Genomic DNA, 25063 nt, shown 5'->3' on the forward strand with positions numbered 1-25063 from the left:
GAAAAAACATTATGGATGGCTTATGGGGACAACAAAACTCAACTCTACTTGTATTTCAGACACACAAATAAACATTAATCAATGAAGTTTACTGTTTTTAATACAAGACCCATCACTTCGTTTTTTATGGCTATGTTATAATGGCATTACCGTGTTCGTTCGTTGAGAAGCTTTCTTTATCAGAACCATTTTGTATCGCTAAATGAAATAATGAAAAAAAACAGGGTATCTATCAGAGCAAAACCAATCATACGTCAAAAAGCAAGAATACTGATTTATCTCCATGAAATCTCTTATAGAAATTAGAAGTACTCCGCAGCATTAACAGTGAATAACAAAACTCACTCCATCTAAAACTAGTAACTAAATCTTCCATTTTATGATATAATGGATAAACAGCACAAAAGTTTCACAAATAAAAAGCCAAAAACATAGGCTAGCCCTGCATCAGTTTGTGCCACGCAGGCGAATAACACATTCAGCTCATCACCATATCTTGAGTTGATTATTTCACTATGCAAATCTTGATAACAGAGGCAGCTCCAATACGATGCAGCGCAACAACAGCATCACCAGGCTGACAAAGCCCCTTTTCTGTTGCAGACTTGAGAGCAGCTTCCAGAATCACCTCTGTGGATTCAGCATCAGTAGCTTTAGCAGATCCCTCGCCCAAAATAGGAATCAAGCCCCTGTAGATTAAGCTGTGCCTTGCTGGGGTCTCATCACTGCAGGTCCAATCAAACGAGTCTGTGGTCAAAACTGGAACCACCACTGACAATATTGGAACCGCTGGCCTATACTTGGCAACCAATTTGGCTGTCGAGCCACCACGTGTCAGCACAACAATGAGTTTTGCTCTGGCCTTGTTAGCTGTGCGGACAGCAGAGGATGCAAGGCTTTCCAGTGGACTCATAGGCAAGGGGGTTGACCTTATCATCTCTTTGAAGATAGCACCATAGTCAAGGGATGATTCTGCTTCAATGCAAATACGAGACATGATTTTCACAGCAAGTTCAGGGTAAGCCCCGGCAGCACTTTCACCACTAAGCATGACACAATCTGTTCCATCAAGAACTGCATTGGCTACATCAGTTGCTTCAGCTCGGGTTGGCCTGGGGGACTTGATCATTGATTCAAGCATTTGGGTGGCAGTGACCACAGGCTTCCCAACAAGATTACACTTGTATATCATCATTTTCTGTGCCAGAAAAATCTTTTCAACTGGGATCTCCATTCCAAGATCACCACGGGCCACCATGAATGCATCAGTCTCCCGCAGGATTTCATCAAAATTCAGGACTCCCTCCTGATTCTCGACCTTGAAATATCAGAAAATCATTAAAATATAAATCAGGTTTTCTGAATTGAAAGAGAATAACTGGTAAAAGAAATCCTTCAGCACATGTAAAAAGAAGAAGATAAATACAACATATAAAACACAAACAAGCATGCAACTTGTGTTAAAGAGAAGAATATGGAATAAATTCAACTTGATGCATAGAAGATATATATATCAAGCTAGTCTGCTTCACAAAGACATAAAATTCTCTTCCTTTATCCTTGTTATGGATACTATTGGGTGGTACGGAATGGAGGCTAAAAGCATGGTTTCCCCCACTTATCATTCTTAGTTATGGAACACTTGACCAATATAAATTACACTTTCACAATAAACAGCAAATACTTCCTGTCTTCAATGTGCAACTAGTGTGTGATGAGAAAAAAAAACAGCCCTTTCCACAGCAATTGAGAGACCACAAACGAAAAATAGATCACAACTAATAATAAAACCTCTAGTTTAATGTGAAAGATGCACGAGGTTTTTTATTATGGAAGTTGCATAAGAATGCAACAAAAAATACCTTTGACATCAACTGAATATTCTTTGCATGTGGACCCAGAACCTTTCGGACATTAACAAGATCTGAGCCTTTCCGAACAAATGAAAGCGCAATCATGTCAATCTTGTTGGGTACACCCCATTCAAGAATATCTTCCTTATCCTTCTCAGTAAGTGTGGGAAGATCCACCACAACACCAGGAAGATTAACATTTTTTCTCTCACCCAAAGTGGCAGTGTTTTCACAACGACATCTAACAGTACCAGCATCAGGATCACAAGACAGGACAGTGAGAGTGATTGTCCCATCAGAGCATAGTATGGTATTTCCAGGCTTCAAGTGGTCAGGCAGTTTTTTGTAACTCATCGATATCATCTCCGGGTCCCCCTTAATATCATAATCAGTAGTTATGGTGATTTCTTGTCCTTCTTTAAGTTGAATAGGTTTTCCATCTTGCAGAAAACCAGTCCGAATCTCAGGTCCCTGCAGAAATACAGCATATAGCAGATGTACACGGAATGTCAAGAAAACCATAACCATAAGAGAAACAGAGGTTTACAATGACAAGAACAAGATATCCTCCTCAACAAGATATTTACAGGAAAAAAAACAAAGCTGTACAACTACTGCATTAAAATGTAAAACTAAAAGCATAAACTGGTCATGAGAAGTATGATAAATTTAAGCATTCAATACCAACCAGATACAATATACTTGTTAGAAAATCCATTCAAGAAGGCCAAAAGCAATTCGAACTTGTGTCTACAAGCTAATAGCTGCATGATCCTATATATGGAAACAACAAGCTTAACACTTACCACCATTCCATCACCAAAATCATTCATCACTTAAAAAGAAATTAGAGCAGGCATAGAAAGACATGCGAGAATAATGTCTGCATGAATTGTAAGAAGTGTTAACTTTATGCATAACTAATTTTATTACTTAAGTAGCGTTGGGCGAGCATTAACAAACTAGGATATGAATGATTTTGAACACTTTGGATAAATCTGAAATGGAAGTGAAGCGATCTGAGGTAGAAAAAACTTCTTATCTAAAAAGCATATTTGTAGTGAAAAACAGAACACGTTACACAATTCTCAACCCAAACCAAAAGATATAATCTTTCGCCTTGAACCTCTCAGCACTGAAAAACATTCATATCAACCAAATTTCTAAAGCAATTTAAAGCAAAAAAAATTATTTGAAACATCCAAATATCATTTTAATTGTTTAGAAGAATAACATTTCTTCGTTCCATCTTGATTCTAGAATCCCCCACCAAATTTCCATGGAAGCTATGAAAAGGTTGTGCTTCAAAATGACCCAGATGCAGGATAAATGCACTTGTTGAGTAGTGAATGAAGAAAGGAAGTGTAGAGTAAAAAGTAAAGTTGAGGTGACCTTAGTGTCGAGCATGACAGCACAGAGTATTCCAGTGTTGTGCATAGCAATCTTGAGATTGTTGAGGGTTTCCTGATGATAGTCGTGGGTGCCATGGGAGAAGTTGAAACGAGCAACGTTCATCCCTGCCCTCAGAAGCTTCTCTGTCATTTCCACGGAACGGGAAGCAGGACCCAAAGTACACACTATTTTGGTCTTGGGAATACGGCCATCATTGGGCAGCTCCTTCAAGATCCCTTCAATGTCTATGTTCGCCATTCTAACTCAAGCTCTTCCCCTTCCTCTGCTGCTACTCCTCTCTCTGCACACACAGATCAATGAATATGTCACATGAAACTGAGATAAACAAAAGCAACAAGCAGAGACACACTGTTTGGCGGCATATCGGAGAAAAGGAAGACACAAACAAACCTTGGATTGGGACAAGACCAGCCTCGGTCGGAATCGAAAGGGTTAGGTTGAGAGGGTCTCAATCTGCGTCTCACTCACACGCTACTATTTATTTATTTATTTTAACACAGAACAGTAACCGATATTTGATGTCTTCAAAGCAGCACGAAACACGCGTTATGAGATTTTTGTGTTTGGTTTAGTCTATAAGTCGCCACGAGTCCCACCACTTTCCTCCCCTCCCACAGAATTACATAAACAGAAGCACTTTTGCGCATTTCCACAACTCAATTCTTTTCCATTTAAAAAATTATATAAATAGTTTGAGTTGAACTATGAGGCTAACATAAATGGTGTGTATGTATTAGATCCATGCATCGAAGATACTTGTATGATATATATCCTGAAATGTTAAATTAAAAACATATTTGTTGGATTTTTTTATAATTTTAACACGATTATAACATAATTTTAAAAAGATAAATATATTAATTTTTTAAAAACTCAAATTTATTGTATAATTTTTTTATAATGATTATAAAAAATAGGAACAAATCATTTTGAACAAACTACGAGAAATATATTTTTGTTAAAAAAAAACTAAACATACTCGTACACATAATTTTTTATTATCAATTTATATAACACATAATTATATAATATATATATTCGTGTTTCCGTTTCCTATATTTTAGAAATTATACGTATCTCCATGTTTGTGTCCATATCGTATCAGTGTTCGTGTCAGTGTCTGTATTACATAGGTTGAGAGATGATTTTCAGTTTAAACATACTAAGTTGTATCATGTTGGTACGCTAAGTTAATATGACTTAAATTTGAGTTTTCAGAAAATTAGTGTACTTCTTTCTCTTAAAATTGTGTCAGAATCGTGCTAAAATTGTAAAAAATTTAACAAAATATTTTTTGAATTAGACACTTCCTACAACGTACAAATGTCGGTGTCCGATACGTACCTTTTAAAAGGCGTGTTCGAGCCTCATAGAATATAATAAGCTGTACCATATTGATGTGTTGATATGACTTCAGTTCAAATACACTAAAATTGTATCAAGTTGATATAACTTTTTTATAATAAAATCGTATCATGATAACATAATTTGTCAATTTTAATAATTTTTAAAATTTTTATTTATTAATAAATAAAATTGTAACTCTTTAGTAAAAGAACCTAAATTCTTTCTATTTATTGTAAATACCATAATTATTAAAGTGCTTATACTCTCCTTTTCTTGTTCACAATTATGCAAACACAAATAAGACATAGTATTAGCGTTTGGAACGTGGTTTTTCTTTCAAATCCGAAGCCCAACAACAACAACAGTGTGGGTTGGGCCCACTGATTTGGACTGTGAATATTAGACGGCCACGTCTTCTTCTGTGTGCGCCCTACGGTTTTGCGGGTGAGAGTGAGTTTCAAGAATGGTATTGTAGAATAATCACTTTCTCTTACTTTGGTCAAAATCAACAATCACTTTTTTTCTATATTCTTTTTCAACACTTTCCTTTTCTTCCATTACCATGTTTCCAATCAGATACTCAATACTTATATTTTCTTGGGCAAAAAGGAAGCTCCACTTTAGCATAACCACATAAAATTTGAGAATTGTTTTCACAATTTTTAATAATTTTTTTTTTTTGCTTTTTTCTATAAAAATATAAAATCCACGATTATGTATTGGTACCTTATATATAAAAATATAACTAATTATGTATCTAACACAATTCATATCAATTTTTTATTAATATTTTTTATTTATTTATTAGAATTAAATAAATAAATAATATAATATTATTAAAAAAAAGAATCACATCAATCATGTTTATATATTTGACTTTTTTAACATTAAAAATTATAAACACTATAATTCAAAATCAATAAAGGCATTTACAATAAATACTATGATAAAAGCTTTTTTTTTTTGAATAAAAATAACAAATGAGAATTTTCCCTCTCTAGAGAATTATTGTTTAGAGTAGGGTGGCGCGAACCGTGCCCCTGCACCTGCGCGGTTCGTGAAAAAAATCGGGGCGGTTGGTTATTTCAACCGGTTGACTTGTTTATATCCGTTTTGCGTAATTTGCAGTCCGCGTAGGTTAAGTGTAGAATGATATGGGTTGGTCTGCATAATCTGCATAATTTTAAAATGTATAATTTTTTTCTACACCCCTATATTTTTTTCCTGTAGTCTCATATTTCACATTTTGAAATTTTTAATATCATCTTATTATGAATGTTTCATGAAAATAATATTATGAGACTATTTACCTAATGCATCTAAATATAAAAAAAAAATCAAAATTTATATATTCTTTTTAATAAATATTTCTTATGCGAGTTGACCCGCAGACCTGCGGAACAACTCTTATGTGGGACGGATTAGAAAAATCAAATTGCAAATTTTATGACGAGGCCGCATTGTCAAAGTTTAGAGTTATTTTATTACAAAAAGAACATGAATAAGTGATGTCAGATAGTTTCGAATCTGAATAAATATGCCTTTAAATCTTAAAAATTAAAAATATATTTAATTGTGTAATTAAATTGAGTTTAAATTATAAAAAATAAAAAAGAGTATGAATATTAATACACTATAATTAAAACAAAATGTATAATAAATATTAAATTAAATAGAATATAAGACCATAAAACACTTTTAGAATAAATAAGATATGGTGAAAAGGTTTACAAGGCGCAATTGAAAAAGATTATAAAACTCAATTTTAATTACAAATTTATCATCAAAATTCCTTATATTCAATTGAAGGATTTAGTCTTTGTCCTTATTGTTAATTTAGAAGGAAAGAATCATTTTCATTTTTTTTTCAAAAGAAAAATGATTATTTTATATTGAATTTAGTTGTTTCTATATTGAAAAATAAACAATATAGAATACTATATGCACAATACATCATATTAAATAAAATACATCATTTATCTTTTTGAAAAAACAAAATGAGGTATTATTTAAATTCAATTTAAATTATAAAAGAAGAGAATAAAGGGAATTAGGTTTAGGTTTAGGGTTTGGTGTTTGTGATGGCGAAGTTCAATGTGGTGCAGAAGCGAAGGAGAGCTCTGGTAGCTGAGAAGAAGAGACACCTTCACGGAGACCCTTACACCGCCAAGCTCAAGATCAGGGAGCAACCCGTTTCTCTATCAGGAAAACGAAAGCGCAAGCTCTTCAAAAAATGGCGCCGGGTACTCCACACGCTTTCTCTTTCTATCCTTCACACTCTCAATTCTCACAATTTGCTTTTTCACTCTTCAGGAGCAAAAGGACGCCATTCAGAATGGTTTGATAAGCATGGAAGATGTTCAAATGGCAGTTGCTGAAGGTACCTGCCACTCATTTAATGGAATGATAAACTTTTGTATCATAGCTGTTTTGTGCTAATACCAGAAAATATGTTAATATTGTTTGATTTTGCGAGCAGGGGATACCAAAGATACCCCTAAACCCTCAGTAATGGTTCGCTTGAAGAAGACTGTGAAAGTTAAAGTGCCGAAGAAGAAACACAAAGGTAAGGTCTATCATGCTTATAATTATAATTTTTTTTGTTCTATCTTGCACTAGATTCTGTGTATGTATGGGTTCAAAAGTATGTAACTCTTTTTTTTTTCTTCTAAAAATTGGGATACATTTGCACAAAGGTATATTAAATTATATACAATAAAGCATTCGGACTTTCTATAACCAATTTTTCACAAATATGTAATGCTAGTAAAAGATACCTAAACTCTACAGCATGCATACTATCGGTGTCTATTCGATTTGATCATCATTTATTTCTTCGTAGGCTAACTTATTACTGTAGTTATACGAGCTGTAATATGTGGAATGCATGTGCTATACAGTATACTTTCACGGACTAGTTAAAGTTCAATAATTAATTTGGGACACTTGTATTGATTTTTTATTGAATGCAGTTTTTTTTTTAAATCATTAGCAATCCCCTTTGTAGTGTGTCTGTTTGAGCATATGTTGATTTTGATAAAGGCTACAGTCTATACGGGCTTTTTTGGGTCGAACTAGCTTCTCCATGTGTGCATTCACTTTTTTTTGTCAAATTGTAGTTCTCAGGGAATTTTAAAATAGGGTTTATGGTTTATAAAATAGGAATGTAGCTTAAGATATTAGAGCCTGTTTGTATGATTAATGACTTATAGGAGAGAAAAATAAGAAAAAAATGAAATTAGCTTCTCCATAGGCTAAAATTAGTTTATGCATGACCTATTTTGTTGAAACTTTTTCATATAGCTTCTCTAAATTTTTATATTTAACTTGTGCATAAGCTAATCTTAACTTGTGGAATAGCTAATTTCTTTTTTTTTCTCTCCTAAAAGTCTTATGGTGAAGCTCACCCAAACAAACCCATAATAGCATACGTGAATAATGTGTTAAAATTATGTCCAGTTCAGGTATTACATGTTAACACCCTGTTTGGTTGAGAGGATGGGGAGCATGAAATTAATGTAGTATGTTTGGTTGGAGAAAAGAGCCAAAACTATTAAATCTTTTCCACTGTCTACCAAGTCTATTAATATAATTTAGTTATGTATATACGACTAATCAACAAGATTTAATTTATATTCAAAGAAAGAAATTTAAACTTGGGCTGCATGGATGAAAATGAATGAAATAATGGCTCCATATTTCAATTTATTTGCATTACAAGAGAACTTAGAATGACATTACAAGAAGTCCCATATAAAGTAGGATAATATTGGACTAGTCTACCATCAGTCAGTGTTCAATAGAGTGGAAATTGTTTTGGAAGTCAATCCTTAAAAGGGCGATAATATTCTTACATCAGTAGAATAATATTGGGTTGAATACTCTTCTTGTGTTTAAGTCCTAACAAACATACTTATCCACCTTTACAAACTTATATTAAGTGTTTAATGTATTTCCTCTGGTGTTTGAGTTGATCCTAGATTAAGTCAAGAATTGAGACATGTTTTCTCTGCCTCTGCCTTTATTCAAGTGGGGATTATAAGCATGAAACAGTGATGATGATTGATGGGTTAGCTACGAGGATATTAGAGGGGAGGGGCCATCTGCTACAGTCCAATAGCGATTTGCTGTATTTAGGATGGATTGAAGTTATGAACCATCTAACTCGTCGAAACACATAACCTAGTTTCACCTGATCTTGTCCAAAATTGAAATATATATATATATATATATATATATATATATATATATATATATATATTGAAGTAATGAATAGGGTTGTATTGGATCTGTATTTGTACACATATTGCATATGGCTTGCCTGATGTTATTCACAATACCAGTGATGCGATGGTTGCTTCATAATAAAAGGATGAAATCATTTAATTGCACAGGAACTGGTTTTAGCTATAACTTCGGTAATTATGTGTTTTAACTTTGATATTTGTGGTGACATTGTACAGGGAAGAACAAAGGAAAGTCTGATGTTCCTGCTGCTGATACTTCGGCTGATGCAATGGTGGAGTAAATATGAAGCTTTAATATTCTACATACTTGGTAGGGTGGAGGATAGAATAGACCAATGTGTGATGGTATAATTTGTGGCCCTTGAGTGATTGATATGCTCTTCCTTTACTTTCTTTTGTTTAATGACCTTTAACGATTAATGGAAATCGGATTGGAAATATGGAAAAGGAAAACGCTTCTACCCCTGATACCCCTTTACATCATGACGTGCAAGGAAATCTAAAATCAAGTTTGATGTATATGGTTCTTTGACGTTCACAGTATTACGCAGTTTATGCGCTTATCAATAGAATTCACAAATACTTGGTATTTTAAAACTCTTTACTACAAAATGGATTTTGTTTTTGTCAAATCAATCGAGTTTTCTGTTGTGACGGGTAGTTTGCAGTGAGTGGGAGGACCATATTTTTTTCTTCTAATTAATAATTTTAATAAAATGATTCTAAAATAAATTGCTTCCCAAAAGACATTCTCTAGCTTATTGGCTGTTTAGATTTACACTGATATAATAATAAGTATGTCTGGTTTCATGCTGGGGAGTTGATTTTTTAATTCGGAATTGTGATTGAGTTAAAACAGTAGATAAAATTTGTTATAGATAACTACTAATTCCAGCTTGAAACATTAATAGAAGGTAATTTCAGTTTAAAAACATTTTGAATTAAAAATGATTTATTTTTCAAAGAGCTTATATGTAATGATATGATATGATGAGAGGGATAGAGAGAAGATGTAATTTTACATTCGTATCCGGATATGTGTTGTATCAGTGTATGTATTAGTGTTTGTATTACATAAGTTAAAACAGAAGATGACATTTTTTTTAGTTAACGCATAAAGTGGATGTAGATTGATGATGTGAGGCATTAGATAGTAGTTTGGTTTGAAGAAAATGAGAGTGGTAATTGGAAGGTAAGAGGCATGGCATGATGGCGTTTGCACTTGTTCTGCAATATCTAATAATACAGAGCCATTAATGGCAGAAATGGGTGAGAAATGAGGAAGCTGCATCAGCTTTAGCAGCAGCAGCAGTAACAGGTAGAAATTGAGGAGGGAGCATTTGTGGTTGTTACAGAGTGTGGCGTAATTTAAATGGTTATTGAATGTTTTGGTGGCATTCTTAAATCGTAGATTGCAATGCAGTTTAGTTTTCAAGTGGTGGAAAAGGAAAAGTGTAAAGTATTGTGGTTGGCGATGTGGGACCTCAAGTAAGATATTGTGGTTGAAACTTATTATTCATCTGAACTGTCTGGCTGAACAAGTTTATTTTCTATTTTATTTTAACCAAATTTGTGAAATTAAGCGCACCCGTTGTTTTGCTCCGTAAAAGAATGAAGAGTATTGGTGGAGATGGAGAAAAGAATGAACGATGAACGTAACCGTGAATTTCTCTCTCTCTCTCTCTCTCCAAAAATTGGGAGACATGATCCAACGGTCACCATTCCCTCTGATGCTTGTTATATTCATTTCAATGGATTTTTCTTCATTTTGTGTCTCACTCTGATAATCGCTCTTTCTTCCTCTCTTCTCCCCTCTTCTCTCCTCTCTCTCGCATTCGCATTTCCCAAGGTAAATCACATTCTTCATTCTCTTTCTCTTTCTGTTTTCGATCACATTCTAGATCTCCCAATTTTCTTCTTCTTGATTTTTCCAGCAGAGCAGACATTAGAAGAAGATGGCAGACGCTGAGGATATTCAACCCCTTGTTTGTGATAATGGAACGGGAATGGTCAAGGTACACCATGCGTCTCTGTTCGCATTCTTTGGCGTTAACGTTTTCCCTTTCTTCCAATTCCTGTCTATCTTTTTCAGGCGGGCTTTGCCGGAGATGATGCCCCACGCGCCGTCTTCCCCAGCATTGTTGGCCGTCCTCGCCACACCGGCGTGATGGTTGGGATGGGCCAGAAGGATGCATATGTTGGCGACGAGGCTCAGTCCAAGCGTGGTATTCTCACTCTCAAGTACCCCATTGAGCACGGTATCGTCAGCAATTGGGATGATATGGAAAAGATTTGGCATCATACCTTCTACAATGAGCTTCGTGTCGCCCCGGAGGAGCACCCCGTTCTCTTGACAGAGGCTCCTCTTAACCCTAAGGCTAACCGTGAGAAGATGACCCAAATCATGTTTGAGACTTTCAATGCCCCTGCTATGTATGTAGCCATTCAGGCTGTTCTTTCACTCTATGCCAGTGGCCGTACAACTGGTAACATTTTTTCAAATCGTTTCGTTTTCTTAGGATTGTAATATGATGATGATGGTGATGGTGTTGATGATGATCCATTTTGCTTCCTTTTGCAGGTATTGTGTTGGATTCTGGGGATGGTGTGAGCCACACAGTCCCTATCTACGAGGGCTATGCCCTCCCACATGCCATCCTTCGTCTTGATTTGGCTGGTCGTGATCTAACTGATTTCTTGATGAAGATTCTGACAGAACGTGGATATTCTTTTACCACCTCAGCAGAGCGTGAAATTGTGAGGGATATGAAGGAAAAGCTGGCTTACATAGCCCTGGACTATGAGCAAGAGCTTGAGACGGCCAAAACCAGCTCTGCAGTGGAGAAGAGCTATGAGTTGCCGGATGGGCAGGTTATCACCATTGGAGCTGAGCGTTTCAGGTGTCCAGAGGTGTTGTACCAGCCATCCATGGTGGGAATGGAAGCAGCGGGCATTCACGAAACAACATACAACTCCATAATGAAATGTGATGTTGACATCAGGAAAGATCTGTACGGTAACATTGTACTTTCAGGCGGCACCACCATGTTCCCTGGCATCGCTGATAGAATGAGCAAGGAAATTTCTGCTTTGGCCCCCAGCAGCATGAAGATCAAGGTGGTTGCTCCTCCTGAGAGAAAGTACAGTGTCTGGATCGGAGGTTCTATCTTGGCATCCCTCAGCACCTTCCAGCAGGTCTCTTCTCTATTGATTAATATAATATAATCATTGAATTTTGCTGTTTGTGTTCTTGCTTGCTTGCTAATCAGACCCAACAAACTGTGTTTTTTGATTGCAGATGTGGATTGCAAAGGCAGAGTACGATGAGTCTGGACCATCAATTGTGCATAGAAAGTGCTTCTAAATTGTTTGATCAATTGGGTTATTGAAGGAAAAGATGGCTGTTTTGTTCCTCCGGAAGAACTGCTACTTGCTTGTAACCCTTTCATTATATTCTAACTTTTTGTATCCGTTTACGTTTTTCTCTGGAGTGATTTGGAGAAGACGAGGATTTTATTTTTGTCAAAAATGGTGCATGCAATTTTCAGTATTATTATAAATTTTTAATTTTACTTATGCTTCTTCTTGATTTTATATGCAAAATTATGAACCTGATCCAATGCATTACATATTTCTATAGCCGAGAGGGTACCTTTAATGTAAATTGCTACTGTTGTTGAGAAATGATTGGAAAATTCTGGTGTTCTTCCCTGCCGATTGACAGGAAAATTCAGAAGTCATTTTTTTCTTACCACTTCTCTACACAATGGACATAACCACAACTTCTCTAATCCAACACCCTCTCCACCCTTCTGTTCCTATAACTAACAAACTGGTATTTCACTTTAGATTAGATTGGTTATGTCACATAACTTTGTAATTGATGTTCAATTTTTAAAACTTTTGCTTCAACGAGTACTTTTATCATTTTTATTTACTAAAAACTTTTATTTCCATCATATATGTCCAATATTTACCTTAAAACATGTTGATCATGATAAATGACAACTAGATAAAAATTAGGGACCTGATTACAATTTTTAAAAATTGTAGAAGATCAAGATTCAAATTACAATTTTATGTCTTGTTACTTGATGAACTCTACAAGTCAAATAAGAACCAATGGAGTAATTATTTGATTTTAATAATTTGAATAAGAAATTATTCAATTAACTACTCTATAAATGAGTATACATTGAAGTTCAATACATTTTATTGGATATAATGTATTTTTTTTAAAATACACATCTCTTAACTTAGTCAATTTTTTTTAATTTAATTTTCATATTAGCTGGGTTAAAAATGGAATTGGATATTTTAAATACACATGTAATAATAATTAATACGAAAAATTAAAGATAAAAAAATCTTCCGTAAGTTTTGTGTTACTACCTCAAGTCATTGTCACAATTTTTTTTTTTTTTTTATAATTTAAAATTATCAATAAAAAACTGAAAGGAATAGTATAGAAGTGATGGACTTCACATTCAAAAGCCAATTAATATTTCAATGAAAATCTAGCATAAAGATCTTGAATTTTTTAAGAGAATCAAACTTTATCTCCCAAGAATAATACAAATCTCTAATCTCTCTTTTTATATAGATGATTAACAACAACAAAAAGACAAACTACATATTGAAAACCAATAGTATCATTTAAGACTAATGGGCTAAAGTTGAAAGAAGATGCCCAAGTAAGTATTCTAACACAAGATTAGAATCCTTCATGATAAACACAACGAAATAAGAGTTTCCAAAACTCGTTTTTGAATCACAGTAAAGTTTAATTTCAACCAATGAATTAAAGTTGTTTGACATAATGAAAGTGTAGAGGTAAGCATAATCTGATTTAATCTATACAAAAAAATCATAAAATAATATGTATGAAGTCAGCGAACTTCATTACTGTTAAAATCCCACTGCAGATGAGCGATAACAAAGTGTGTTCCAGATCATTTTATGGCTTTGTTTGGATGAGAATGAGAAAGAAAAAAAAAATGAGGTTATTTGGATGTTGAAAATGAGTTAAAATTAATAGAACAATATCCTAAACTAACCTACATTAATCCTACATACTTTTTAAGCCAAATAGATAACCATGACTTGGTATTAACCATCCAACAAAGATGGAGTTGTCAAAATCTATATTTCCATCCCACAACCATTTTTATTAATTTTTTATTTAAAGATGTAATTTATATTTTAATAAAACAACTTAATTTAATATTTTATTATTATTTATAGTTTTTAAAGGGTTGTCAAAATAGTTTTTTTTTTCCCATTTAGGAGGATATAAATAAGGCAATAGTTTAATTTTTGATGAGAAAATAATAAAATCAACTAAACTAATTATTATAGATGGATATATGGTAAATCTTTAGACACTTTTAGTAATTATTTAGAATGATAGTAATTATATTTTTATTAATTATTAGTCATTAATTATTAACAATGTAAATTGTTTTTAGGTGGAGAACATATAGAAATATCATATATATATATATATATATATATATATATATATATATATATATATATATATATATATATATATATATATATATATATATAAGACACTGTTGAGAGAAGGAGAGAGCGAGAGTGTGAGTGAAGGTGAAGATGGAGAGCGAGGGTGGGAAGCAAAGGCATGGTGATGGTGGTGGTGGTGAGGGGAAGCGGAAGAAGAACCAAACATTGTCGGAGAAAACAAAGGAAACTCTGTCAAAAATCAAACGACATTCTCGCCCACGCGCCGGAAATGAACAGACTCTCTGCACCATCCACGACAACACATCGCCTGGCTACCAGTGGCTGCTTCCTGGTTGGGTGGCGGAAGAACGCCACATGTTGTCTGGCAGGGTGTACAGGGTATTCTTCTTCTTCTTTTCATGTATTTTTGTACGAATGCCTGGACGTATATACGAGGAATGATACATGACCTGCTCAGTAGAAACTATGATATATAAAAATTGTATTTTTCTCATTTTATTAAAAAATTGAAATTTTAGATAAAAAAAGATGGTTCTGTACTGTAACAAACAGGATTCTCAATATATATTTTTCCGTATATATATGCATCTGGTACCACGATGTTGGAGAAAGTTAGTCTGCAATGTCTTCTTTATTTTTGTGAATATGTTTCTTTGATTTGTTTCAACTGATTGTATACGTTATATCTCTACTTGCCGGAGAATCTTATAGTGAATCTATCTTTTTTGATACACATAATATAATTCATAATTTTTTTATCAATAAAAATAATAAATAAATAAATAAAAAGGTATTTCATACCCAAATCCATCTACAAATAGTAATCTATACACATATGAAACATAAAAATGTCCATCTAAAATAATCATACACCTTCAAACTTCTTCTTTACATTTACCCGTATGCAACAAATATGTAAGTCACTCTAGATTAGATTTCCGTGACTGATAAAAAAAAAGACTTAGTATGGAAAAAGAAGATCTTGTACTTCAAATTAAAACATTAAACATCTGTATCCATATTTACTACTTGTAACTGGCAAAGATCCTGAGTTGGAGTGTGATTTTTAAAAAAAATCTCTTTGCTTTTACCGTGCAAGCCTCCATCAGCTCACAAAACACCTTCATCCTTGCACTGAAATAAGTCAATGAGTAGTTCTTCATAGTTTGATGTGTTATTGTTATATTGTGGTGCTTTATTTTCATTTGTGATTCTCACAAATTCTTGTAAGTCTGATAGTTAGTTTGATCTATTAATTTTGGAATGAATATGCAGAACTACTACGACAGGGAAGGGCATCAATACAGAAGCCAGAGCGAGGTTGTAGCTCTGTGGGAGAAATTCGGAGTGGTTGTCATTGATGACTAATCATATCTATAACTACACACCAAGGTATATGTATATACATATATATATTCATGCATATAACATTTTCTAATGTATTCTCAATTTACTCTTCTTTCTTGTTTTCTGCAGGACGACCTTTTGTACATTCAACTCTTGTCAGATTAAAGCTCAAACAACATACACATGCTATGTTATGGAATATGGTGTTAGGAACTATGTTCAAAGGAAATCAAATAACTTGTTGTTAATGTTATGTTTGGTTTAGCTATGAGGTACATTTTAGTATTAATCACAAGGATTGCTTCATTCTGGTTACATTTGATCAATATATTATTCTTTATGTTCAAAATTCAATACTTGGAGCGTGAAAAACGGAAATTATGCAGAAAAATATTTTCATAAAGTAAGCATATGCGCTCTCTGTCATTAGTTGATTATTATGTAATTATGCAGTGCATACACAGTGACTGTAAAGTCAAAAGCTACACCAATTAACTGGAATGTATGTGTATAACAACATTCCACATTTATGGGTGTACTGTTTTGAATGGTGGAATCATCATAAGATTACAATAATAAAAAAAGACAGAAGATTTTTAAGAAAATTATCTTCAAATAATTCACTGGTCCTTTTGTTTATAATAACAGTAAAAGCTAAGTTTGAGGGATGTGTCTGATGATTCCAATTGCAATAAAGCCAAAATTTTGGGATGTGTGCTCTAAATTGTTGTAAACTTCTGCCGTGTGGGCATTAATAATTGATTTTCTTGCTCACGGGTGTTGTTTTTTTGTTTTAAACAACTGCCTCCTACTTTCTTAAAATATTTATAAGATTTTTTTTTTCATTTTTACATCCCAGTAAATATGTATATAAACTAAGTGAAAAATAAGAGTATAAATGATAAAAAGTATTAAACTTTGAAAATCATAGTTAAAACAAAAAATATTTCCAAATTATAATACTTCAATAAAATGAACACAAGGAGTGTTATTTCAAACACACATAAACACATAGTTATTCTTTTTATTAGAGTAGTGTTAAACTTGGTTTCCTTAAAAAAAATTCCAATTTAAACTTTGAGGATAATAGAAGAATAATTAAACAGAAAAATCCCAATAAAAACTGACAATTAGATTAGTTATGAGCAACAAAGTGATTTTTGAAAGGAATAATATTTGACACTCTTTGACCAAGTACACTCTAGAACAAAATATTTATATAGTGTTGTTTGTTATATGTATATAATTATATATACATAGTTTTTCGTTTTTCTTAACGTACAATGATTCAGCATGCATTAGATATTCATGAGCGTTTCTGAGAAAACCATGCAGCCATGAGAAGAGAAGAGAAGAGAAGAGAAGAGAGAAGAGAAGAGAAGAGAAGAGAGAAGAGTGAAATGGTTTATTTGATTTGATTTGATGGGGATGGTGAAGGGGATGCATATTACATGATGGAACATGCATGCACGTTGTCATCACTGAAGAAGGAGAGAAAGTTCTCTTGTGGAGGAGCATTGGATGAATGATCAGGAAAAGCCTGCACAACGTTTCTAACATATCCAGATGGTGCTCTTCTGTCATATGCTCCTGGGGCATATGGATAGTACACAAGATGCTGTTCTACATATGGCCAAAACTTAGCTCTCACCTTCCCTGTGCTCCTTACCCTCTTTAGCACCTTGTTTGGATCCACGTATCCGCTCACCACCACCCTACTTTGCTTTCTGTTCACCTCCACAGATTTCACTCCTGCACAATCTCACCATACTTTAACGCCAAACACATCTCTTTTAACTCCTCTTCCTCTGGAACATGCATATACAAAACCATCCTATTTATTGCAGCAAACAGAAGAAAATGTAGTATATATTAGTATGCAAAACCTTTCAATGAAGTGACTGCATTTCGGACTCTTCTTTCGCAACCATCGCAGTCCATTCTCACTTTGATCTCAACTGTCTGAAATGATATTTAAAGCAACTCAACGCATGTGAATAGTAATGATGAATAGAGGAATGAAAGAAGGAAGTTACATAAGAAGGAACAAGGTGAAGGAAGAAGTACTTACCTGCATTGCTTTGTGCTTGGTCCTAGTGGTGGTTACAGTGCAAAAGTTGGAGAGGTAATCAAGTGCACCCATTTTGTGATGACTAATTTAGAGCTATGAATAGGGTTTATATATAATAGATTGAGAGGTCTAGTTGGAAAAGCAGTATCTTCAACATTGTATTATATATTATAAACTGTAATTATTAATGGGGACATGTGTTCTTAAAAGGTTAGCACTGTAACGCTGCAATGGTGTTGCCTCTGCCACTGCCATATTTTTTTATTCACAATATATCTATTTCTTTTATTCTTTATATTTATCTAGACTTTCAGTTTTTTGCAATGATTATGGTTTGCCTTCCACATTTCACCCTCACAAATTGCTCCAATAATGCCTTTTATTAAATGATTTTATCCACTGTTTCATTAAATTATTGAATGGTTATATCTTACTATCAGCTTATTAACAGTAATCAGTTCTCTTTGGATAGCCATTATGGGTGAAACTGTTCCCTGATGCATTTCACAGAACCAACAGATAGACGAGTTAAGAAAAGTTAAATGTGGATCGAATAATGTAAAATATCTGTGAAAAAGAATTATTGAAATTGCAAGTAGGTATAAAATAATGAAAAGTTAAAACACAGTAATAACCAATTCAACGTAAAGAAACTATTGTTCCTCCTATTTTGATTTTCTTTGCTCAAGTATATTTTTGATGGGCACGGCATTATTGTAGTCAGAAAGAGATAAGAATGGTTGAAAGATTGAAATATATAAATAACAGAGCGGCGCTACGGCGGCAGCAAGCATGAAAATGATTTAATACTTTCCGCAACAATAATATTGATTAATGATTAAGGATCCAATCCCAAAGCAAAGGGCACAATGATTTACTCAATTTGTTATTGCTTGTTGCCTACCCAAAGTCTAAAGTTGCTCTTCTTTAGACCCACAAAAAGCAGATGGAAGGGGATGGAAGAATAATTGTAATGCGCACCATCCAAACACTTTGTTGAGTTAAGAAGATGAATGAGTGTCACCTTAACTGCTACAGTCAACTACTGCACTCAAATTTTGTATTGGATTGTTAGATAGTGAGCTTATAATTTCAGTAAGATCACTCCAGTAACTTAGCTCGCACAAGCAAGTATCTGTTAATCTATCGTGGGAAGCACATACATGGTGTAAACCAATGCAAAAGAAAAGAAGATTTGGGAAGCAATTCAATAGAGAATTGCTAAGCTTAGGTTGTACATAAATGAATATAAAATCAGTCCAGAAAAACGATTAAATGATAAAATTAAACATGAAAATAAAAATTTAAATCATTTCAAAACAAAAAGAATCGATTTCCTAAACAGCTCAAAAATAATTTAAACTATGCCCTTTTATTTGATCAACCACCCTCATAATTTCTTCAGCTTCTGCCCCCGCAGCCCATTCCAGAAAGCAGCTGCATTTACTGCCTTTTTTCCAGGAAGCTGAACTTCCAATACCTGAGAGTTACAATGTCACTGGATTCAGAAAGCCGTATTTGATTTGCAAGGATATAGGTCTTATTTTGAAAGAATATACTAAATTTGTGTACAAAAAGTTCTCTTATTTAGATTGAAGAGCAACAGTGCTTCATCAATGGCTGTTCCTCGTGATATTAAAGAAAAACGCTTGTCAACTGTATCTCAGAAAGCAAGCAATGACAAACTCGAGATTTTGTATTTTCAAGTGCAAATGCTCTATCAATAAAGTGCGGATATATAATTCGCATCCCCAACAAGGGCATTGCCTCTTCATCCAACACTATTTCTGTCCATTCATTTTTTGAAAAGCTAAATAAGATTTATATTGAAAAAGTGTTAAAAAACACAAGTGTAATTAACCAGGCAAGAATTACAATCATAGAATTCAATTCCAATAGGATGAAATAAGCATGTAATCATAGAAAGGACAAAAGCCTCTTGAATGCGTGACAGGAATTTCAATTTATGTATACCTCAAGTGTGGTACCCCTTCCACATGGAAATACCAACGCACCCTCAACAAATGCAACATCATCTGCTTCATTGAACAGCACACTTTCATGACTGCTAAGTCGTGTGGTAATAATTTTAATATCCAAAGTTTTCTGCTGACCATTTTTCTCAACCACTACAACTCTTGCTCTAGTTCCTGGCCACCCTGAAAAGGCACGAACCTAAAATTGTTTTATATCACAACTGTGCCCTTCAGATAAGATCATGAAGTTTACCTTATTGTGCACAACAGATGCTTCTTTATCAAAGGATAGCCATGATTCATCTGGATTTATCTGCATAAAGTAGAAAAATAAAAAAAATGAGCAACTCCTTGTAAGATATTTTTGCAAACCGTATCTACCAGAGTATTTTCCTTTTTCTTATGAATAACAGATGTTTACTGCACTGAACAGAAAGACATGTAACACAAACTCTCACCAATTCAGTCTTTGACATTCACAAGTTTTCTAACTGAACTACAGCCAACTGCTTGAAGAAATCATGTAAAAATAAATAGTATTAAACCCTATTTCTGAACAACAGGAGCTCGAAGTGTTGAAAAATCAGAGACAGAAGAAAAAGAAAAAACATAACCATTTGCAATGGATGCAACACCCAGGAAGACTATTTCTCAGGGATATACTTCTTATAGACTACTAGCTTCTTAGGTTGGGTGAAGGTTCACATATTGCATTTTGGAAGGAAAGTGAGGATAATTTAGAGGAATATAGAATACCCATATCTTCAAGTGTCTTTTTTCTACCCGTTGAATTTATTGTATATAAGGTTGTGTTTGTGGCCTTTCATTCGCACTCTTTTGATTATTATTAAAGGGAATTTATATTACTGACTTGCAAAGAGAATCGATGCATTTTTTAACCATTAATTTCTTGCCAGTAATAATACAATAGATTTTTAATAGTATATGCAATATCAAATTTCAACAAAGTAGACAGTATTTTGGACCTGATATATACTGAACAAATATTAATAGGAATTGTTATTTTCTATGACAGCTTCCTGGAAACATAATCAAGGCTCACATACCTTAGGAGCCAATGTAACCTTAGAGTCATCTTGAGGTTGTGCCTTTAATCTTGCTGATCCATCAAGTATAGAAGGAAGTTCCCTAATCAAAAGGTCAGAACCTGCTTTGTCAAATAAAGGTAGGAACTCATTCAGTGTGGAACACTCTATCAAATTGCTCAGATAAGAATATCTTAGCACAGAGATCACCTAGAGAAAGGTACACAGGACGACAAAAATTGAAGAATCATACCTTTACGAAACAGGAGATCAAGTAAATCGGGTGCCTACACACAAATCTAAAGTTTTGTCAGAATCAGGGACAAAAAGAATACCTGCCTTGTAAGTTTCACTAAACAAGTTGACAGCTATGGTTAAAGGTAATCCAGAATGCTAAACCGGTAAAAAATAGAAAATAAAAAACCCAGAAGATTTTACTGTATATTCTCATTACGAACCTGATATAATATTAATACAATTAAGGGAGATTGCAATCCTTGATATAATATGCACCAGTTTTACACTCCCAAACCAGAAGTAGAAACATTTCAAATTATGTTACAAATGAAGGATAAAGATTATATATAAAAAAACTCTTCTTCTTTAATATAAAGCAAAGGGCTCATGATGCATTTCCATTCCATTCAGACCAATTGTAGCAGAGACGGAGAAACAGAAAACATACCTTTATTTGATCATCAACTTGAATTGTTTCAGTAGCAATGATAGGTCCAGCATCGAGAGCACGAACGGTGAATGCTAACGACACTCCAGTTTCTCTAACACCATCCTAGTGCACAAACCAATATAAACCACCAGCAAAGTAAGTTAATGAAATAGAAACATTGAGAATGTAGGATTGACAAAAGAAACGGGGGAGAACCAGCAAAGCCCTTTGAACAGGAGCAGCGCCACGATACAATGGCAGCAGGCTAGGGTGAATATTAACTGTTCCTGAGGTATTTGCAAATGGAAAGGTGTCACAGAGGTATAATTTTTGATAGATTTTGCAGTAGCATGGGTGGCAATGGAGGAGGAAGTGACAAACCGAATTGAGGAATATCTAGAAACTTGGTAGGTAATATATTGCCATAGGCAGCTGTAATGCACAAGTGGGGTTGCAAAGCTTTTAAATTTGACAAGAAAGCATCCTGCAGAAATTGAGTTTGATGAGAAAGAAGAAAACTAAGAAAAACGCAATAAATAGAACAGGGTAGAGAAGGTGCATACGTCTCCAGCTTTATGGGGAGTGAAAATGAGATCGGGGGAGAAGCCTCTGTCAAGAGCATGAGTGGCCAAGGGAGAGAGGGCAAGCTTCTTGCCCCTGTCCCTTCTAGCAGCTGGCTGAGTCACAATGGCCGCAACCTGATGAATTCATATTCCATACACAGTGTAAACATGGAATGAAAGTGAAATTAGAAGAAAATGGCGTGTATATGGGGTGTGAAGGAACCTCGAATGAAGAATGTGGAGAAGCAGAAGCGTCGAGAAGCGTGTCAAGGACTATGGAAGAGACCTGAAAAGTAGAGAATGAAGTGAAACAGAAAAAAGTGAAGAAAGAGGAGTGCAGAGAGAGAGAAACCTGAGGTGCACCCAAGAAGACAAGGGGCTTCTTGTTGGTGGTGGTGGTGGTGGAAGCGGAGGAGACGCTCTGTAAACAGCATAACCGACGAATCATGGTGGTTGCGGTTGTGGGTGTGGAGGGCACTGAACCACACCACCTGTAGCTGTACATTTGCATTTCCCTTCCCTCTCTCTCTCTATATCTATATATATATATATAATTATGTATAATTTTATTTTGATCAATTAATTTTACAAATGAATATATAAAAAACTATTTAAATGGTTTATATGAGGAAAAAGAAAAAGAAAAGAATTAAGATAAATATGCCCTTTATCTTATCCATCTCTCTCACTGCAGCTTCATTGGGTAAGAGAGAGGAAAACAGAAATGGCTGTTTCTCTGGCAGTGAACCGTCCTCTCCTTCGTCTTCACCACAATCCTCCTCCTTTATCTGTCGCCGTCGCTCCCCAATTCCAATTCCACTGTCAACCCAAGCTCAAATTCCCCTCCGCCGGAATCCGCTGCTTCTCCGAGCCCTCCCATTTTACCGACAAAACCCTCATTTCCATCAAACCCAACACTTCCCACCTCAATCACAACTCCCTCGTTTGTCGCTTCAACGCTTCCCAGTTCGGAGGTACTCTCTTTCTCTTTCTCTTTCTCTTTCCCTTTCACCATTCTCCATAACATGCTTCTTCCATCTCTTTTCTCATTTCAACATCGCAACCCTAATATAACTATATATATGCATCAAATATTAGCTCCAATTCATTCTATTATGTTCTAATGTGCCTTCTTCTCTCCATATATCCTGCATTTAGATACTACACTCAGAAGGGTCTCAAACGGACCTTCTTCTTCACGTTATGTGTCCTTCATTCATCTTGTTTCTCAGGGGTAAAATTCAGTAATCAGTATCGTATTGTGAATCCCCAATTCCACAATTATGAATATTTATTTGTGAACATGGTTTTATGTCAGTAATCAGTACTATCCTGTGAACTTCCTAGTGATTTGAGTTAGTGTTGGTTGAGAATTCTAAAAAGTTTAAACATTTGCATTAGTTATAAATGGGTGTCGTCAATCACATCTTTCATCTGCTGCTTTCTAACGCCAATTCGATGCCTTTGCCTTTCATTCACTTCTTTAGACTGTTTTCCTGCGGCAGTACAAACTTAATGTTCAATAAATTGGTTGAGGCATATATATATATACATATATAGCATACCACTATTAATTCATGTACATTTCTTGAATCAAAGGGTCAAAGTTCTTCCTTATATGTTTGTGTGTGAAATGCAAAGAAGACATGAGTGAGTGACTGAAGAGTATGAGGTCTTTCTGAGTTTCACTCTGACACAAACAAAAGGCTTTCATTGGAAATTTTAGGCAGTCAAATATTTAGCATTTTACATTTTACGGGTTTGGGTGTGTCTTTAATATGCCATCATGTGTAGATCTTACAAGGGTTTGGGAAAAGATGTAACCGATGTTTAAATTTAATGGTGGTGCAGAGCAGGAGAGCAGCAAAGCCGTGGAAGCGTTCGCTGTAGGGAGAAATATTCGTATGTCTGCTAACAAAGCTCGTAGAGTGATCGATCAGATTCGTGGACGAAAATACGATGAAACACTTATGATATTGGAACTGATGCCTTATCGAGCGTGTGAAGCCATTCTGAAGATAGTGTTTTCGGCAGGAGCAAATGCTAGCAATAATCTGGGTTTAAGCAAGGGAAGTTTAGTTATCAGTAAAGCAGAGGTTAATGAAGGGAAAACAATGAAAAGGGTAAAACCTGTATCTCGAGGGCGTGCTCATTCAATTAAAAAGCGCACTTGTCATATAACCATAACTGTAAAAGGCTTACCAAGTGAGGCCCTCGTGGAAGCAACCCCTGCATAATCCTGTTTCGGACTAAGTGTGTGTATGTCTTTTGATGGGTTAGTTTCCTTTGCCCATTATGTTTTATCAAAATTTCTGCATTTCGACACTATGTACTTCATTTTGACTTGTAGGGGAGTGATGAACATGTTTAAATATTCAATTTAATTAGTCCTGAAAATGAATGGTTTTGTAGTGCAATTTGAAAAGAAAAATGTGACATTGGTTGTTCTCTTCTCTTCTAAATTTTGCTTCATTTCTTCCTTCACTTAAACCAGTCGCCATTCTATTCTATCTGGTTTATAATGTCAATATTTCTTCCTGTAAGTAACAAAAAGACATTCCAGGTTCTGTGGTGAAATGAATTGAGAGAATATTAAATGGTGTAGATGAGTTACTTGCAATCTTTTACACATTTGCCACTTCTCCACCATCTTGTGAATGATCAAATTAAACCTTGTTCTACTGTTATGAGCACCGTCTGAAGGCCCCCTTAGCTTCTCTAGAACAAGAACAAGTGCATACTAACAATGGACAGAATCCATATATCATGCACCAAGCACTAGTGATGGTTACTGATTTCAGAAATTCTTATATGGTCTAGGCTAATTTAATTTCAATGGTTTGTTTGATTGTGCATAATTAAAACAGAAGTACTAAAGTGAGAAAGAGTGGAAGTGAAGGAAAGCTTTGGGTTATAATTTTCCTTATACTCATAATTCTCTTCTTAATTTAGTTCCCAATGAACCACTAATCTATTTTCTAAATACCAATTTTTCTTCTTTGATATCTATTATTAATTATTGGTCATGAAAAAAAATATTTTT

General features: G+C 34.5%; 7 protein-coding genes across 13 annotated transcripts; 4 read left to right on the forward strand and 3 right to left on the reverse strand.

Annotated features, from left to right (window-relative positions):
• Window positions 1-250: 250 nt before the first annotated feature.
• Window positions 251-3939, reverse strand: LOC137836632 (pyruvate kinase, cytosolic isozyme). Its single transcript, XM_068645297.1, has 4 exons — window positions 3657-3939; window positions 3246-3546; window positions 1863-2324; window positions 251-1318 (listed from the first exon to the last, which is right to left on the reverse strand). Exons 2-4 carry the CDS (start codon window positions 3501-3503, stop codon window positions 506-508), a joined length of 1533 nt encoding a protein of 510 aa, XP_068501398.1. The 5' UTR covers window positions 3504-3546; window positions 3657-3939; the 3' UTR covers window positions 251-505.
• Window positions 3940-6636: 2697 nt separating this feature from the next.
• LOC137836631 (uncharacterized) lies at window positions 6637-9307 on the forward strand. Its single transcript, XM_068645296.2, has 4 exons — window positions 6637-6856; window positions 6927-6993; window positions 7093-7179; window positions 9077-9307. Exons 1-4 carry the CDS (start codon window positions 6695-6697, stop codon window positions 9139-9141), a joined length of 381 nt encoding a protein of 126 aa, XP_068501397.1. The 5' UTR covers window positions 6637-6694; the 3' UTR covers window positions 9142-9307.
• A 1092-nt stretch (window positions 9308-10399) lies between these two features.
• On the forward strand, window positions 10400-12436 carry LOC137836630 (actin-1). Of its 4 annotated transcripts, none has more exons than XM_068645293.1 (5): window positions 10400-10709; window positions 10795-10875; window positions 10953-11346; window positions 11442-12055; window positions 12159-12436. In XM_068645293.1, the coding sequence occupies exons 2-5, from the start codon at window positions 10816-10818 to the stop codon at window positions 12222-12224; spliced, it is 1134 nt and encodes a 377-aa protein (XP_068501394.1). In that variant the 5' UTR covers window positions 10400-10709; window positions 10795-10815; the 3' UTR covers window positions 12225-12436. The 4 variants fall into 4 exon arrangements, with proteins under 4 accessions (XP_068501394.1, XP_090157349.1, XP_068501396.1 ...); XM_090301223.1 differs by having other exon boundaries at window positions 10400-10574; window positions 10803-10875; XM_068645295.2 differs by having other exon boundaries at window positions 10442-10574; window positions 10798-10875.
• Window positions 12437-14441: 2005 nt separating this feature from the next.
• LOC137836629 (uncharacterized) lies at window positions 14442-16046 on the forward strand. Its single transcript, XM_068645292.2, has 3 exons — window positions 14442-14728; window positions 15626-15742; window positions 15827-16046. The coding sequence occupies exons 1-2, from the start codon at window positions 14480-14482 to the stop codon at window positions 15716-15718; spliced, it is 342 nt and encodes a 113-aa protein (XP_068501393.1). The 5' UTR covers window positions 14442-14479; the 3' UTR covers window positions 15719-15742; window positions 15827-16046.
• Window positions 16047-17084: 1038 nt separating this feature from the next.
• LOC137836628 (heavy metal-associated isoprenylated plant protein 21) lies at window positions 17085-17917 on the reverse strand. Its single transcript, XM_068645291.2, has 3 exons — window positions 17769-17917; window positions 17584-17659; window positions 17085-17449 (listed from the first exon to the last, which is right to left on the reverse strand). Exons 1-3 carry the CDS (start codon window positions 17838-17840, stop codon window positions 17145-17147), a joined length of 453 nt encoding a protein of 150 aa, XP_068501392.1. The 5' UTR covers window positions 17841-17917; the 3' UTR covers window positions 17085-17144.
• Window positions 17918-18962: 1045 nt separating this feature from the next.
• Window positions 18963-22531, reverse strand: PDE194 (formyltransferase). 4 transcript variants are annotated; one of them, XR_016520370.1, is made up of 11 exons: window positions 22373-22531; window positions 22244-22306; window positions 22021-22155; window positions 21839-21941; window positions 21674-21744; window positions 21476-21580; window positions 21044-21077; window positions 20812-20912; window positions 19998-20057; window positions 19743-19927; window positions 18963-19248 (listed from the first exon to the last, which is right to left on the reverse strand). XR_016520370.1 is itself a non-coding variant. In XM_068645289.1 (11 exons), the coding sequence occupies exons 1-11, from the start codon at window positions 22529-22531 to the stop codon at window positions 19159-19161; spliced, it is 1122 nt and encodes a 373-aa protein (XP_068501390.1). In that variant the 3' UTR covers window positions 18963-19158. The 4 variants fall into 4 exon arrangements, 1 of the variants encoding a protein (XP_068501390.1); XR_016520372.1 differs by having other exon boundaries at window positions 21044-21089; XR_016520371.1 differs by having other exon boundaries at window positions 19743-19943; window positions 21044-21089.
• Window positions 22532-22571: 40 nt separating this feature from the next.
• LOC137836627 (large ribosomal subunit protein uL22c) lies at window positions 22572-24482 on the forward strand. The gene is made up of 2 exons (XM_068645290.2): window positions 22572-22994; window positions 23872-24482. Exons 1-2 carry the CDS (start codon window positions 22745-22747, stop codon window positions 24255-24257), a joined length of 636 nt encoding a protein of 211 aa, XP_068501391.1. The 5' UTR covers window positions 22572-22744; the 3' UTR covers window positions 24258-24482.
• The last annotated feature ends 581 nt before the right edge of the window (window positions 24483-25063 follow it).

This window comes from Phaseolus vulgaris, chromosome 4, assembly GCF_051622355.1.
Source record: "Phaseolus vulgaris cultivar YP4 chromosome 4, ASM5162235v1, whole genome shotgun sequence".
NCBI classification, from domain to species: Eukaryota; Viridiplantae; Streptophyta; class Magnoliopsida; order Fabales; family Fabaceae; genus Phaseolus; species Phaseolus vulgaris.

What these genes read in the sequence shown, in the direction of transcription:
- LOC137836628 (XM_068645291.2), bottom strand. Translation starts at nt 17,840, where the DNA reads ATGGGTGCACTTGATTACCTCTCCAACTTTTGCACTGTAACCACCACT. An exon ending in CCAAGCACAAAGCAATGCAG is followed by an intron (nt 17,660 to 17,768) that starts GTAAGTACTTCT and finishes ATATCATTTCAG; the next exon opens with ACAGTTGAGATCAAAGTGAG. An exon ending in TGCAGTCACTTCATTGAAAG is followed by an intron (nt 17,450 to 17,583) that starts GTTTTGCATACT and finishes GAGATTGTGCAG; the next exon opens with GAGTGAAATCTGTGGAGGTG.
- LOC137836627 (XM_068645290.2), top strand. Translation starts at nt 22,745, where the DNA reads ATGGCTGTTTCTCTGGCAGTGAACCGTCCTCTCCTTCGTCTTCACCAC. An exon ending in CAACGCTTCCCAGTTCGGAG is followed by an intron (nt 22,995 to 23,871) that starts GTACTCTCTTTC and finishes ATGGTGGTGCAG; the next exon opens with AGCAGGAGAGCAGCAAAGCC.
- LOC137836632 (XM_068645297.1), bottom strand. Translation starts at nt 3,503, where the DNA reads ATGGCGAACATAGACATTGAAGGGATCTTGAAGGAGCTGCCCAATGAT. An exon ending in CTGTCATGCTCGACACTAAG is followed by an intron (nt 2,325 to 3,245) that starts GTCACCTCAACT and finishes GTATTTCTGCAG; the next exon opens with GGACCTGAGATTCGGACTGG. An exon ending in ATATTCAGTTGATGTCAAAG is followed by an intron (nt 1,319 to 1,862) that starts GTATTTTTTGTT and finishes TGATATTTCAAG; the next exon opens with GTCGAGAATCAGGAGGGAGT.
- LOC137836630 (XM_068645293.1), top strand. Translation starts at nt 10,816, where the DNA reads ATGGCAGACGCTGAGGATATTCAACCCCTTGTTTGTGATAATGGAACG. An exon ending in ATGGAACGGGAATGGTCAAG is followed by an intron (nt 10,876 to 10,952) that starts GTACACCATGCG and finishes TATCTTTTTCAG; the next exon opens with GCGGGCTTTGCCGGAGATGA. An exon ending in CCCTCAGCACCTTCCAGCAG is followed by an intron (nt 12,056 to 12,158) that starts GTCTCTTCTCTA and finishes TTTTGATTGCAG; the next exon opens with ATGTGGATTGCAAAGGCAGA.
- LOC137836631 (XM_068645296.2), top strand. Translation starts at nt 6,695, where the DNA reads ATGGCGAAGTTCAATGTGGTGCAGAAGCGAAGGAGAGCTCTGGTAGCT. An exon ending in TCTTCAAAAAATGGCGCCGG is followed by an intron (nt 6,857 to 6,926) that starts GTACTCCACACG and finishes TTCACTCTTCAG; the next exon opens with GAGCAAAAGGACGCCATTCA. An exon ending in TCAAATGGCAGTTGCTGAAG is followed by an intron (nt 6,994 to 7,092) that starts GTACCTGCCACT and finishes TTTTGCGAGCAG; the next exon opens with GGGATACCAAAGATACCCCT.
- LOC137836629 (XM_068645292.2), top strand. Translation starts at nt 14,480, where the DNA reads ATGGAGAGCGAGGGTGGGAAGCAAAGGCATGGTGATGGTGGTGGTGGT. An exon ending in TGTCTGGCAGGGTGTACAGG is followed by an intron (nt 14,729 to 15,625) that starts GTATTCTTCTTC and finishes ATGAATATGCAG; the next exon opens with AACTACTACGACAGGGAAGG.
- PDE194 (XM_068645289.1), bottom strand. Translation starts at nt 22,531, where the DNA reads ATGCAAATGTACAGCTACAGGTGGTGTGGTTCAGTGCCCTCCACACCC. An exon ending in TCTTCTTGGGTGCACCTCAG is followed by an intron (nt 22,307 to 22,372) that starts GTTTCTCTCTCT and finishes TCTACTTTTCAG; the next exon opens with GTCTCTTCCATAGTCCTTGA. An exon ending in GAAGGGGTACCACACTTGAG is followed by an intron (nt 19,249 to 19,742) that starts GTATACATAAAT and finishes TGTAACTCTCAG; the next exon opens with GTATTGGAAGTTCAGCTTCC.